At 37.5% G+C, this 14,093-nt stretch overlaps 1 protein-coding gene across 7 annotated transcripts in view; it reads left to right on the forward strand.

Moving 5' to 3' along the window:
* The window catches only part of SOBP (sine oculis binding protein homolog), a 141,886-nt gene that overhangs the window by 119,036 nt on the left and 8,757 nt on the right, over positions 1-14,093 (forward strand). For all 7 annotated transcript variants that reach the window (XR_015731392.1, XR_009621885.2, XM_034409106.3 and 4 more), the window contains one exon: positions 4,553-6,516. Coding sequence is in view for 5 of the 7 variants with exons in the window: in XM_034409106.3 (XP_034264997.1) it covers positions 4,553-6,514 (1,962 nt within the window). In the remaining 2 variants the exon portion in view is untranslated. The remainder of the gene's footprint in view (positions 1-4,552; positions 6,517-14,093) is intronic.

Consider the following 14,093-nt stretch of genomic DNA (forward strand, 5'->3'; position numbering starts at 1 on the left):
TTGGTATTGCCACATTAATTATCCACGCTTCCTTTTTTTCCAATCATAGTTAAATCTGGTATATTATGTGCCAAACTTTATCAGTTTATATTCAAAAATCCCAAAATATTTTACCCTGTTCATTTTCAATTACTTTTTCAACTCTATGTTCCCACCAATATTTCATTACTGGCACATGATAATTTTTACAGATGTTCCAGTGAATTATTCTGGCAACTGTGTAATATCATTGTTTATCATTAGTTTGTGCGATCTTGTTACATGAGCTGAATGTACTGAAACTACTGTTTCTTCTGCTTCTTTCCACAATCTGCACTTTGAATCATTCACTGTTTTTCAGTTCTGGCCTTATTACTATGGTTGATCACACAGTCAGCGAGATGTTTATATTCAATTTGACATTTTCTTCCATGTATCAAATCCTTCCCAAGGACCTCGGATAGGCAGATGTTGTTTGATGTTGTTAAAGATATCATTGCAAGATGTAACATGTTCTGAGTAAAGCTGCCTTTTGCATTTGTCTGAGAATAATTTTATTAATGCTGATCGTGTTTAAGTGGTGCTCCAGATGTTTTGGGATTGCACCCAAAATGCCTATTATTATTGCAACTATCTTTGTTTTTTTTTTAAAAAAAAAATTGCTATAATCATTCCACTTCTATTGATAGGTTTTTATATTTTTTTCTCCAGTTTTTTGTCCTCTATTCTGCTCTCCCTACTGTTTTGTTTTTCTTATCAAAAATTGTTCTGGGGTGTTATGTGACAGATGCTTATCTGTTTGAATTCTAAAATTCCAGACCACCTTAGCTTCTTCATTTCTGTTACTTTGTCTATTTTGTGGTCCCACCAGTTCTTGCTTGCAGGCAAATGGTATTTCTTGCAGATATTCCAATACACCATTGTTGCTATTTTGTCATGCTGTTGCTTGTAGTCAGTCTGTGTGATCTTCTTGCAGCAGCAACAATGTAATCCACTGTTTCTTTAGCTTCTTTGCAGAGGTAGTATTTGCTATCTGTTGCTGTCATCTCAATTCTGGCTTTGTATGTATTTGTTCTGAAGCTTTGGTCTTGTGCAGCCAGAATTAGTTCCTCTGTTTCTTTCTTAATTTTCCCTGCTCTTAGCTATTGCCAGATCTTGTTATCTGCTTCACCTGCTAGGTTTTGTATGTTTGCTTGTGTGTGTTGTGTGTGTGTGTGTGTGTGTGTGTGTTGCACTGGCCATGTAATATTTTGCCTTGCTGTATCTCTTTTTTATTCTTCTGGTCTTTCTTGTCAACCAGTTTAGTTTCTCCAGTATTCAGTAAGCCTTCATGGAGTACTAGCTTCAGTGCATCTTCTTCATTGTCCTTCCAATGCTTTCTTCTTCTTCAATTATATGATGTTGCAACTTTCTATGCTCACCTATCCTTCTTGGTTAAGTAGAGTTTGTCAACATTGCTGTGTGGATAAAGTATATAATTCATTATCATTATTTTTCTGATCTTTCCAGAGTTAGTTTTGGCTGCACTTGCTTTTTCTACCTTTTTAAATCATTACTTTATAGAAAGTGTTATTGAAAGCAATTTGTGTGTTCTAAACAATTGCCAGTGCTCATTTTACATATAAATTAGTAAGTCAATACTTCCTAAACTTTCCTTTTCTCCTGGAATGAGTGAGTTTTCTGACTACCTCCATACCCATTAAATAAATGTGTTATTTAATTGTAGGAGTTTGCTGTCCCACCAATCTCCCTCCCTAGTTAAAAATATTGGACAATTTTTTTTTAAAAAAAAGTTTGCTCTAAAATTGAGCAAGGAGCAGTAGTGGGTTTCAATTTAGGTTGCTGCCGGTTTGCCCGTGCGTGCGCACGCAAGACGCTTCTGCGCATCCGGCGGGTGGGTAGAGCCTCCTGCCGCCACCGCTAGCGGTTCGCTCAGTCCGGGATGAACCGCAAACAACCCACCACTGGTAAGGAGCATTTAGATTTTATGTTAAAACATGAGTTTCAGAACAGCTAACAAAGGGGCAAATTGACTGGATTCACTTTGGATATGAAAAAATAGTGAGATGAAAGCATCAAAAATAGCATTGGATATTCAAAAGTGGCTGGCCAACTGTAAAGTTGCTTTAATTGACAACAGAAAAAGAATCGGTTTGGGAACACAATTGTTCAAGCAACACAACATGGAAAATAATTATCAATGTTGTAAACCTAATTCATATGAGGTTGAGGTCTGAGCCTGTTTATCTCCTGTAACACCAAGATAATTTAAACTAAAGAATTACTTGCTCTTGATGCCACCGATTGCTCAGATGTGTTTTCATACACACTACAACAAGCTGATTCTAAAGAGACATAAACTAGAATATTGTGACTTGTTACAAGGAATAAACATCAATGACCACCCTGGATGAGGATTTATAGGATAAATGCCCACTGAACTAATTTAAGTCAAAAAGGCTTTATTCATATGGCTTGTTTTCTATCTTTTATTGAAATGCCAGTGAGATATTCAACAAATGTGCAAGCTTTAATCAATTTAAGTGTTATCACTGAAAAAATCAAGAATTGACTACGACTAGTCAAATGCCCAGCATATGTTGTTTTCAATTTGTTTATATGGCAAATGGATATTAAATCTACATTATTTACTTTAATGCTATCTTTTTGTTATGGCATCATTTTGTGTATGTTTAAGATAAGGTTTTCCAGTTCTGAATACTGTGCAAAGGTGTACAAAGGACAGTGCATTCATATACTTTTATCTCAATATACGTATCATAGATAGCAGGTGAAAAAAATCTTTGTAATATTATTAGAATGGAATGAATGACAAAAACCGAGATTGTCACTGTGTATAAAAAGGCACCGAAAATTCTGACATCTGTTGATCTGTTTATAGCTGTGGAAAGATTATTCATTTTAATTCTTGTTTAAAATGCCATATGAAGGAAAAGGCATTTGTGCAAACAAGAGTCATATTTGCATTGTAGATCATGTCTCTGCCATCTGTGAGAGCTGTTGGTGTTACAGTATTAATGTGTTAATGAAATCATAATAATTTCTCTAAAGTAATGGATTCTGAAACCTAGAATGTCTATTTTTTGAACTTTGGTTTCTAGTGGTTTACAACTGGGAAAACCTTTCACAGCTTAATTAGTTCTGGAACCATAATTTATTTATTTTTTTTAAATTGGCAGCATCTTTACCCCACCAAATAGTAGGACAGAAAATAACTTGTATTTGGTACAGAAAGACTAGCATCATAATAAGAGGTTTTGTCTTATTTTTTGGTTATATCAATTTTTGTCTGCCAAAAGTATATTCAAAAATGACTAGTTTAAAAAGCATGGGCAAACAGCTTGGATAATCTTTCCAGCTTGTTAAAATATCACAGTTTCTGAATACTTGAAATTCATCCAGGTTTTATTATTATTTTGTACTTCATAATTAGAATTCAAATTTAATGCTATATGATGGTTTTGCTTTTTGGATACAACGTAATACTATCCCACCATTGCTATTTATGGCACTTCACTAATTTAAAATGTCAGGTTGCATTTTTATACCATAGATGAGTTGCTTTCAGTTTTCAAAAATCATGAGGTCTTTTTCCAAGTGTTCCTTGATCTTACTTTTATAACTAGAGTTCCATTTTTCAGTCAAAATCCACATGACCAATTCAACTGTGCTTCTGAACCAAGGCCTATTATAGTCATTGATCTTAAGCTTCTTAATGTTATATTAGACTCTGATCATGCTTTATAATAAAATCGCCAACATTTATATGAAGTTTCAAAGTACAATTCTATACATGTTTACTCAAAAGTCTCAATACGGTCAATGAAATTTACTTCCAGCTCATTTTATTTAATACTTTTAATATTTTTGAAGAAAGAGGGCAAATCCAAATAAAAATCACATGGGTTATTACGTCTATGTTGTAGAATGTGGAAAGAAACCCTGAGCCTGCAGTCCTGCTTGTAGTTTTTAGGCATTAAATCCTCTTGAATGGAATAGTTACCTTTGAATAAACTAATATAGGGTAGTTTTTTCTTAGTTCATGGCATAGATAAGACCTGATGTGAGGATTTTCTGATTTATAGGACAGTCACTTTATATTTAGCAGTATTTCAATTCCACTAAATATATTACCTTATGTTTTAATATAATGATTTTAAAAAATCTTTTTATAATCCTATTGCTTTTCCAGAACATCATTTAGATGTGAATGTAGATATAAACACACATACATGCACAATACTATTGTTTTCATTTACTAAAGGTTTTTAGCATTGTAGATGACAACTAGATTAAATATTATAAAAATAAATTGTGTGAAGGCATGTGTGTCTGTATATATCTATATATTTACCTATATACATAACAATGTTAGATCAACTATATTTTGGGATCATGGCATGCAAGTTTCATGAAATATATTTTTTCTGGATAATTCAGATGTTTAAAAATCAGTTATCAAAAGTTTAAAAAAATACTTTTAATGCAAATGACATTATAAAAAAGAAATCACTTTTTTCTTACCTGTTTTGATTTTGTTACTGTGTTGTAGGTGTGTGACTGGTGTAAGCACATAAGACACACAAAAGAGTATCTGGATTTTGGGGACGGGGAAAGAAGGCTTCAGTTCTGCAGTGCAAAATGTCTCAATCAGTACAAAATGGACATTTTCTACAAAGAGACACAGGCCAATCTTCCAGCTGGACTCTGCAGCACATTACATCCTCCAGTAGAAAATAAAGCAGAAGGCACTGGGGTGCAGCTGCTGACTCCAGATTCTTGGAATATATCGCTAGCAGATGCTCGGAGAAAGGCCCCATCCCCAGTGTCTGCAGCTGGCCAAATTCAAGGTCCTGGATCATCCACGTCTACCACTGCCTCTCCGTCTGATACTGCCAACTGCTCTGTCACTAAAATCCCAACACCGGTTCCCAAACCTATTCCCATCAATGAGAATCCAAATATTCCACCAGTTTCTGTTCAGCCACCTGCTAGTATTGTGCCTCCAATCGGTGTCCCACCTCGAAGTCCGCCCATGGTGATGACAAACCGTGGACCAGTTCCCTTGCCCATATTCATGGAGCAGCAAATTCTGCAGCAGATTCGTCCACCGTTTATTCGAGGGCCACCTCATCATGCCTCAAATCCAAATAGCCCTCTGTCCAATCCAATGATTCCTGGAATTGGCCCACCACCGGGTGGTCCTAGAAATATGGGACCCACTTCCAGCCCAATGCATAGGCCAATGCTGTCCCCTCATATCCATCCTCCAACAACTCCAACGATGCCTGGAAATCCTCCAGGCTTACTACCCCCTCCACCGCCAGGAGTTCCTTTGCCCAGCCTGCCTTTCCCTCCTGTAAGCATGATGCCAAATGGTCCTATGCCCATGCCACAGATGATGAACTTTGGTTTGCCATCTCTTGCCCCATTAGTGCCACCACCAACCCTCTTAGTGCCATATCCTGTTATCGTTCCACTTCCTGTCCCAATCCCAATTCCAATCCCCATTCCTCACATCAATGATTCCAAGCCCCCAAATGGCTTCTCGAGCAACGGGGAAAGCTTCATTCCAAATACACCCAACGACACAACAGGGGCTAAGCCAACAAGTAACTCTGTGTCCCCCAGGAATTCTAAACAAGGCCCTTCCAAGCCTTCTGATTCATCACCAAGCTGCTCAGGCCAGTCCTTAAATCAAACCCAAGTGCATCAGCAGCACAGTAAAAATGAAGTTGTTGACTTGACTGTGAGATCGAGTAGTCCTGTGAACAACAAGTTTGGTTTTCCTACAGTACTACAGGGACCACAGGATGGTGTGATAGACTTAACTGTAGGTCACAGGTCTAGACTACACAATGTTATCCACAGGGCTTTGTATGCTGAAGTCAAAGTTGAACATGAAGCTAGCAGCGTTGTGAATCTGACTTCGGGTAGCTCAGATAAAAGGAACTGCAGTGACTGCAGGAAAAATTGCAGCCCCACCGAAACAAAGACATTATCGGGTGGTGATCCATCTCACTGTGGCTCCCTCCCAGTTGCCTCTGGCACTCCAGAAAATGCTGCAGCTGCAGCCTGCAATGTCATTGTGAATGGCACAAAAGGCCCCGAGGTTTCTAAGAACTCAGAAACACCCCAAGAGCAGAAAAAGACTCAGCTTCAACCCTGTTTGCTGGAGGACCTGCCAGTGAGTGAGCTGGAATCCGTTAAGGAGAATAACTGTACATCAAACTGTCGCCGAGAAGGAGAGTCTGGTAAGAAGACGGGGGAAGAGTCTCTCTTTGGGGGAGACAAACAAGATCCCAACCTTAACAATCCGGCCGATGAGGATCATGCATATGCTTTGCGGATGCTACCCAAAGCAGGCTGCGTCATCCAGCCTGTACCCAGACCAGCGGACAAGACTGCTATTGGACCCTGCATTATTTCAACGCCAATTCTCAGCACAGGGCCAGAAGATCTAGAGCCACCACTGAAAAGGAGGTGTCTCCGAATTCGAAATCAGAATAAGTAAAGGTTCGTGTAATCCCTAAAGTCTTCTGTGTGAGTAGAATTGATGCCGATATTTTCAGGTAGGATGACATAAGAAGGTTGCCATTTGAGAAACAGGGGCAAAGGTTCAAGTTGTTCAACTCATTCCCTTAAATTCATTACATATGTCTTGTGTTTGTCATGCAACATTTTTGTACTTGTTTTACACACATCAGCAGTGTCTTGTTTCTTTATCTCATGGAATATTCTGTTACAACTCTGGCAAAGAAATGGTAGTGAGATCTATCTAGGCTAACGAAAAGGTCCTTTGCAATGTTAGTTTTTAAAACCAGGAAATCAGCCTGGTCTCCAGGGCTAAAATCATCTGTAAAACGGCAATTTGGGACTTGTGGGTTTAATTAGCACCATACATTTTAAGATAATTTTAGGAAGAGCAATTCTAAAACTTGGAATTACATGAAATGTAAAAGCATGCTTTTTAACCTTTATCAAATACTTTCTGAAGCATACAATTTTCAAAGTAGGATTTAAATAAGACTTTCGTGACTTTTCACAAGCTTTGTTTGAACGGAGTTAAAAGTGCAGTTTCTGCTTACTAGCTTGATTCTTAACTATTGAATCACACTGCTGTGGGTTCCCTTCTCCATAACATTGTCTATTTTCTCTGCCTTTAAAAAGCATGTCTATGCCAATATAATATGCACTTTTAATGATCTTGGCCAGGTACCTGGAGTACCAAAAAATAACCAAAAAATAACATTTTTTTAAAGAACACAAAAGAGCCTTTTTAAACATAGAATTGTCAAATGTATAATTGCCTGTTACATATTTGTATCAAAGCTGTTAATAGGGTTGATAATCTTGCTTGGGGCTCATACAGCCGTGGGGTGGGTTAGAACCTCGAGTACCCTTCTTTTAATTACTTTTAACATTGAACTTTAATCATCTTTGCCTATTTTTAATTTTATATACACTTTTACGTTTTAATATTTTATTTGTACACCACCCAGAGGCCTTCTCTGAGGGAGCTGGGCAGTTTATAAATTTTTTAGTTAGTTAGTTAGTTAGTTAGTTAGTTAGTTAAATAAATAAATAAATAAATAAATAAATAAATAAATAAATAAATAAATAAATAAATAAATAAATGCATACATACATAAATACATACTCATTCTGAAGGAATACCTAATATGAGAAATCTACACTGAGGTCCTTCTTTCTGTCTATGCTTACAAAGCAGATACAGGCTTCTGACATTTCAATACACAGTGATGCTATCCTGAAAGCTTTCCCTGTTAGCATCTAGCCATAGCATGACCGATCCTAGGAGCATTCTTTTTCTCTTCATGATATTGCCTTAATTTCACTCCATGAGTTGTTCTTACTTGTTCTAGGGTTAAAGTAGCACTTCCTCTTCAAGAAGGCAATATGTTGCAACAGTTGAGCAATGGAGGAGTGGTGAGGAAGGGAAAGCTGCTTAATAAAGCAGAAGAAAGATTGTAGGTCTAGTGTTTCAGGTACAAAATGCTTTTGATTGTAAGTTTATCACTCTTCTAAACTACTACCAGAATAATGCTGTTCCAGAACAGGGCTTAAAACATTCGCTTTAAGGTGGGGGTCCCCAACCTGTGGGCCGCAGCCCATGAGTGGGCTGTGAGGGGATTGCAACCGGGCTGTAGAAACAGCTGGTGAGCACATACGTATGTGCAGCCTCACCCCATTTGCATGAGCGGCGGGCAAACACGTGTGCATGCTCAATTTCGCATGAACGGTATGTGCGTACGCACACCGCTCACGCAAATGGAGCTGCAGGCGCGCTTGCCGGCCACTCACATAGAACCATCCCCTCTCCCACTCCCCCCCGGCCGATCGCAAAGCCAGAAACGTTGGAGAACTCTGCTTTAAGGTAACCCCACAAAACACTTTTGTGAGACAGTGAGTTTTGACTAAGACAGACCAGAGTTGAACTGGCCACCTGCCAAAATGTACCTTATCTGCCAGCCCCAACCCATAGGAAGGGAATGTTTTCTCACTGGCTGATTACATTCAGTGGATGGGCGGAAAACAAAGCCAGGGCAATCTACCAGTCTCTACCTTGTATAGCACCTTTGCTGACATCGTGCTATGGCCATAAAGAGTTGGGTGGGGTGGAAAAGGAGCACAATTTTTACACTGGAATAATTTTCTGCCGGCTCAATCAAGCACTGGTAACTAGGCACTTTAAATCAGCTGTGAGAAAGAAACCTGAGTTAACTTATGTATAATGCACTAGCCAGTTTGGAATACACACATTCCAACAGGCATTCCTACACATATACTAAGGATCTTTCCATGTAATTGTTTTTATACAATTAAGTATTTCTTGTCAACATTCTGCAAAGTATTCCGTTACCAATATTAACAAGTTTGCAATACTTCAAAAAGTAGAACATTTTGTAGTTCAGGAAATGCCATCATTCCTATAGATTTGGGCAATCGTTTCTGTTGTGATTGTTGAGTGTCATGTAGTTATTAAAATTCCATGGATTATTAAAGGTTAACAGATGTAATAATGATGAATGTTACTTAAGTGATATTTGCATCCTTGCCAATTAAAAAAAATAGGAATTTAATTCAGTCCCCTTTGAGAGAGAGATGGGCAGCTATATAATTTGGATAAATGAACAAACAAATAAATCAGTTGATTTTTTTAACTAACAGTAAAGAATAACAAGCTACTTTAAAGTAATTATTCCATTTTCTGCCTGGTTCTGCAACAAAAACAAAAAAGTGGGCACCACTGTCAATCAAATGCCTCATCTTCTAACATAAATTATTACATCTATTGGCTGTTCATACTGAAGCTAAGGTAGAGGAGAGAGTTTACTATCTTTGATTAGATCAGGGGTCAGCAACCTGTGGCTCTGGAGCCGCATGTGGCTCTTTCACCCCTCTGCTGCGGCTCCCTGTCACTCAAAATATGCATCACAACTGCCAATGTGCGATACCCACCAACATGCGATTTATTGAGCTTTTCAACCCTCAGTAGGCCAACCATGGATAAATCCAAGAAAAGAAAAGTTTCAGAAGAAAACAGAACATTTAATTCAACTACATATGCTAGTTTTGTGGCTGCTCAAGAAATAGTCAGGCACGGGAAGGGTTTTGTGGCTCCCGTTGTTTTCTTTTCTGTGGGAAACGGGTCCAAATGGCTCTTTGAATGTTTAAGGTTACTTCTCAAAGTATTCACTAAACAGGTGAGGTGGATAAATAATTACACTGATCCCATGTACAAGTAGTCCTCAATTTACAATAGTTCATTTAGTGACCCTTCAAAGTTACAATGGTACTGAGAAAAATGAGTGGCCTTTTTCACACTCACAACCGTTGCAGCATCCCCATGGCCACATGATCAAAATTCATATGCTTGGCAACTGACTCATATTTATGACGGTTGCAGCATTCCAGGGTCATGTGATCACCTTTTACGACCTTCTGGCAAGCAAAGTCAATGGGGATGCCAGAGTCACTTAACAGCCCTCTTACTAACTTGACAACTGCAGTGATTCACTTAACAACTATGGCAAGAAAGGTCATAAAATAGGGCAAATTTTACTTAACAGCTGTCTCACTTAGGAACAGAAATTTTGGATTCAATTGTGGTTATAAATGGAGGACTACCTGTACTAGTTTTCTAATCTAAATCCCCTTCACACTTCATCATTCGAGCCCTATTTGCAGAAGAAATTTATATCGGATATATGAGGCAATAATGACACAGATGAAAATTAATCCCCTCTCCCATCCAATCCCATTTTTAATTCTGCAACTATATTACATGTCTCTCTGTATGAATATGTATTTTACACTACATTTAATCAAAAGTAATGCATATTAAGTATTAGGTTATTAATGTTAACACAATATTAATTTATGCTTGTTCCTGGGTAAATGTGTGTAGGATTAAGCATCTGCAGTATTTCTTCTAAAGTGAGCTTAATTCTTTACTATTCATGTAAGTACAATATGCCAGCATTCATTCATTCATTCATTCATTCATTCATTCATTCATTCAGTTAATTAGAGATAGATTTCTCAGGAAACATTATTAAATGATAATAATAAAACATAAGATTTTATGTTCTGCTAATTTTCTAATTTTATCTAATATTTTTATGTAGAGGGAGAAAAACAAACAATATGCATAAATCCCCTGACACAAATGCTAAATTTTTAGAGGAATGTTTTCAAACTAATTGCCCTTGAAAGACCTATCCTCCATGATAAAAATAAATTTAAGAATGGCCTTAAAGCAGTGGTGGGTTCCTCCCAGTTTGGCCTGGTTCGGTCGAGCCGGTAGCGGTGACAGCTGGGCCCTCCCACCCACCCCCTGGGTTATTCTTACCTTTTATTTGGCCCCGCCCCCAATTTTTCGCTGCCTCCTGAGTCCCAGCTGATCGGCTGGAAGGAAAAAAACTGTTTAAACTCTTGCCGTGGGGCTTCAAAGGGCCACCCTACAGCTGATCAGTGTTAAAAGGCAGTATGGTGGTAGACCAGTGTGCTCGAAAAACAAATGGGTAGACCAGGACGCTCCAAAAACAAATGGGTAGACCGGGATGTTCCAAAAACAAATGGGTAGACCAGGACGCTCCAAAAACAAATGGGTAGACCGGGATGTTCCAAAAACAATTGGGTAGACCGGGGCACTCCAAAAACAAATGGGTAGACCGGGACGCTCCAAAAACAAATGGGTAGACCAGTACAGGTCTACAAGCAGTTAAAAGCCTGGTAGACCAGTACCTCTGCTAAATCCTAAAGAATTGTCACATGACTATCAAACCATGCCCACAAAATAAGCTATGCCCACAGAACCAGTAGTAAAAAATTTTAGAACCCACCCCTGCCTTTAAACCAACTAAATTAGTAGGCAGCACTACTTCATTGAATGAGGAAGATATTCCAGATGAGGACATAATGCAGATTTGTATAAGAGAAGTATTATATTGTTGGTAATTTTTAGTCCCTTTCCAGTATGAATTCTAAAATTTACATTTTTCACAGCTCAATACACTTCTTTGTCACCTTCGTAAAGCTATTCATTATGGTGTCAAATCTTTTTTCTGGTTAGTTATAGAAAGAACAGATTTCATCACATTATATGTGAAATCAGTGCTTCAGTGTTAATCATTCTACACTTTCTTAAATTGAACTACGTTTGCCATTTCATTGATCAAAGAGACCCTTCTGAATCACTTCACAATCCCTTTTGGTTTTCACCAACTTGAATATTTTGTTATCATCAGCAAAATTGGCAACTCACAAGTTACTCTTAAATCAATGACAGTTACAAATAAAAGCACAAGTTGTTTTGATTTCTTAAAATAAGAGAAGTAAAGTCTATATATGCCACATAAGGAATTTTATATAATTAAACAAATAAAATCGATAGGAATGCATAACCTTAAATCCCACTCAAAGCCCTTTCAAAAATTTCTGATGAATTTCCCTTGGAATTTAACAGAAGCAAAGTGGGAATAAGTGTGTGAATTGTATTTTATTTTAAACTTTGCGTAACCAAATTTCATTTTTAATTTAGCCTTGTTATTGTTTTGGACTATGGCTTCTAGAAGGGCACTAGGATTCCAAGTGGGATTTTTTCCCCCTAAAAAGGCTTCAAATCCTGTGCAAAATATCCCAGGAGTGGGCAATTCTTTGGTTATAAGCATACCATTTCCAACTGTGAGATCCTTCAGGGCAAATCCTTTTTTGCTTGGTGGTGGGACTTAATGCTAGTAGTGTGCCTTCAAAGACTTGTAGGGAGATATACATACATACATACATACATACATACATACATACATACACATACATACATACATACATATATGGCTGTACTTTTAACCCTATAGAAGCCCCCAATTGGATTTTAACATGGTGGTCATAGGGCCAGTTTTGCCCCTTAAAAATTCTCCCCAAACAAGATAGGCCAGAAAATGTTGGACTTGCTCACTCAACTGATACCCACAGGCCTCAGATATACCTCCAAGACAGAGAAAGATTGACCACCACTGAGAAAATCTCCCCAAAGTTCACTCCGATTTGCTTCTTAGCCCTCACTGTCTCCTTCCAATAGCTCAGATCCCCAACCTGTGGGCCATAGCCCATTAGTCGGCCATGAGGGGGTTACAACTAGATTATGGAAACGGCTGGTGAGCACATGCATGCATCCTCACTTGCGCAAGCAGCAGGCGAGCACGTGCATGACGCTCCATTTGAAGCATGCCCCTTGCTGGTCCACAAAGCCGGAAACATTGGAGAACTCTGCTGCAATGGTAACAAATGCCATTACCAGCAACATTCCTTGACAGAACCTAGGTTCTGATTAACCATCCTGATTCCCATTTTTAATCTTGGCTCTATGTTAAATAATTCTATGCCCCAGCTTTCTACTTTTTTTCAACTCTGTGCCTTCCCTACATATTTCCTGAGAATCTTGCTTTTCAGACAGTTGCCGATTATGTTCCATTTCCATTCTTTATTTTCTCACATGAGCAATCTCCGTAGCACTTTTGTCTGTGGAATGTGGTCTAAAGTACTATGATGTTTCTCAAGTATTTCTTCTCTTACCACTTTTTCCTTCAAGCTTTGTCTTTTTGTCTCTGTCTCATTTTACATCTGTCTTTTTTTTTTAACTCTTTATCTTTCTTGACTTTCTTCCCACTTATCCATAATGTGACTTTTTTTCTAGTCACCTATTCTTTCCCTCACAGAAGCTAAAATAAAAATTTGCAATTTAGAGCGATATCATGTATGTGCTTATTAAAATATAGGGGTCCCCCCCCTATTTTATATCAATAAACTCGGAACCATGACATTAAACCAACCCAATTTTGCCACTTTTATCAGGTCAGCCAGAATCTTTTAAACTCATATATATCTATGTTTTTCTTTTTTAATCTTTCTATTGCCCAGAGTCATCAAGGATTCAAGTTGTGTTGAGATTGGATAAATAAATAGTGTTCAATCTGCTTTTAAGTTTTTTTAATTAAACATATATTGAATCATTATATTTACTCAGGTAGCATGGAAAATGTATTAAACATTTAAATATTGTAGTTGTATAGTTGGGATAGATCAATACAGATGCTGAAAATAAAAATATTTGAGCATTCAAATATTTGGTCCCAGATGCTCCGTGGATCTGTGGTATTTGATTAACTTCATTTTGAAGTTTTGGTTAAAAGCTACTGCAACAGGGAGAAAGCAGCATGGGGAACAATCTACAGTATCTGTACTTGCAATGCCAATGTAAATTTTGTTGCCGTTCTATTTATGTTTAGTTCTCATCTATTAGTCATATACAGACAATGCTTGTTTTGACTTACTATTTCAAATCAAGTGTCCCTATGTAAACTGCTACTAATCCACAGACTATATAGATTGATATATATTTATATATTATATTAATTTATGTACATAAAAGATAAGTTAAACAATTTATAAGAGAAATGTACTACTATCATTTTAATTTTTTTAACTTGTTTGGTATCTATACAATATTTTTTCCACGTTTTGCTCACTTTTTATGGATAGAATCCTATTTGAATGTATTTAGTTCATTC

Source organism: Pantherophis guttatus, chromosome 1, assembly GCF_059756535.1.
Source record: "Pantherophis guttatus breed Tessera chromosome 1, ASM5975653v1, whole genome shotgun sequence".
In the NCBI taxonomy this organism is placed as follows: domain Eukaryota; kingdom Metazoa; phylum Chordata; class Lepidosauria; order Squamata; family Colubridae; genus Pantherophis; species Pantherophis guttatus.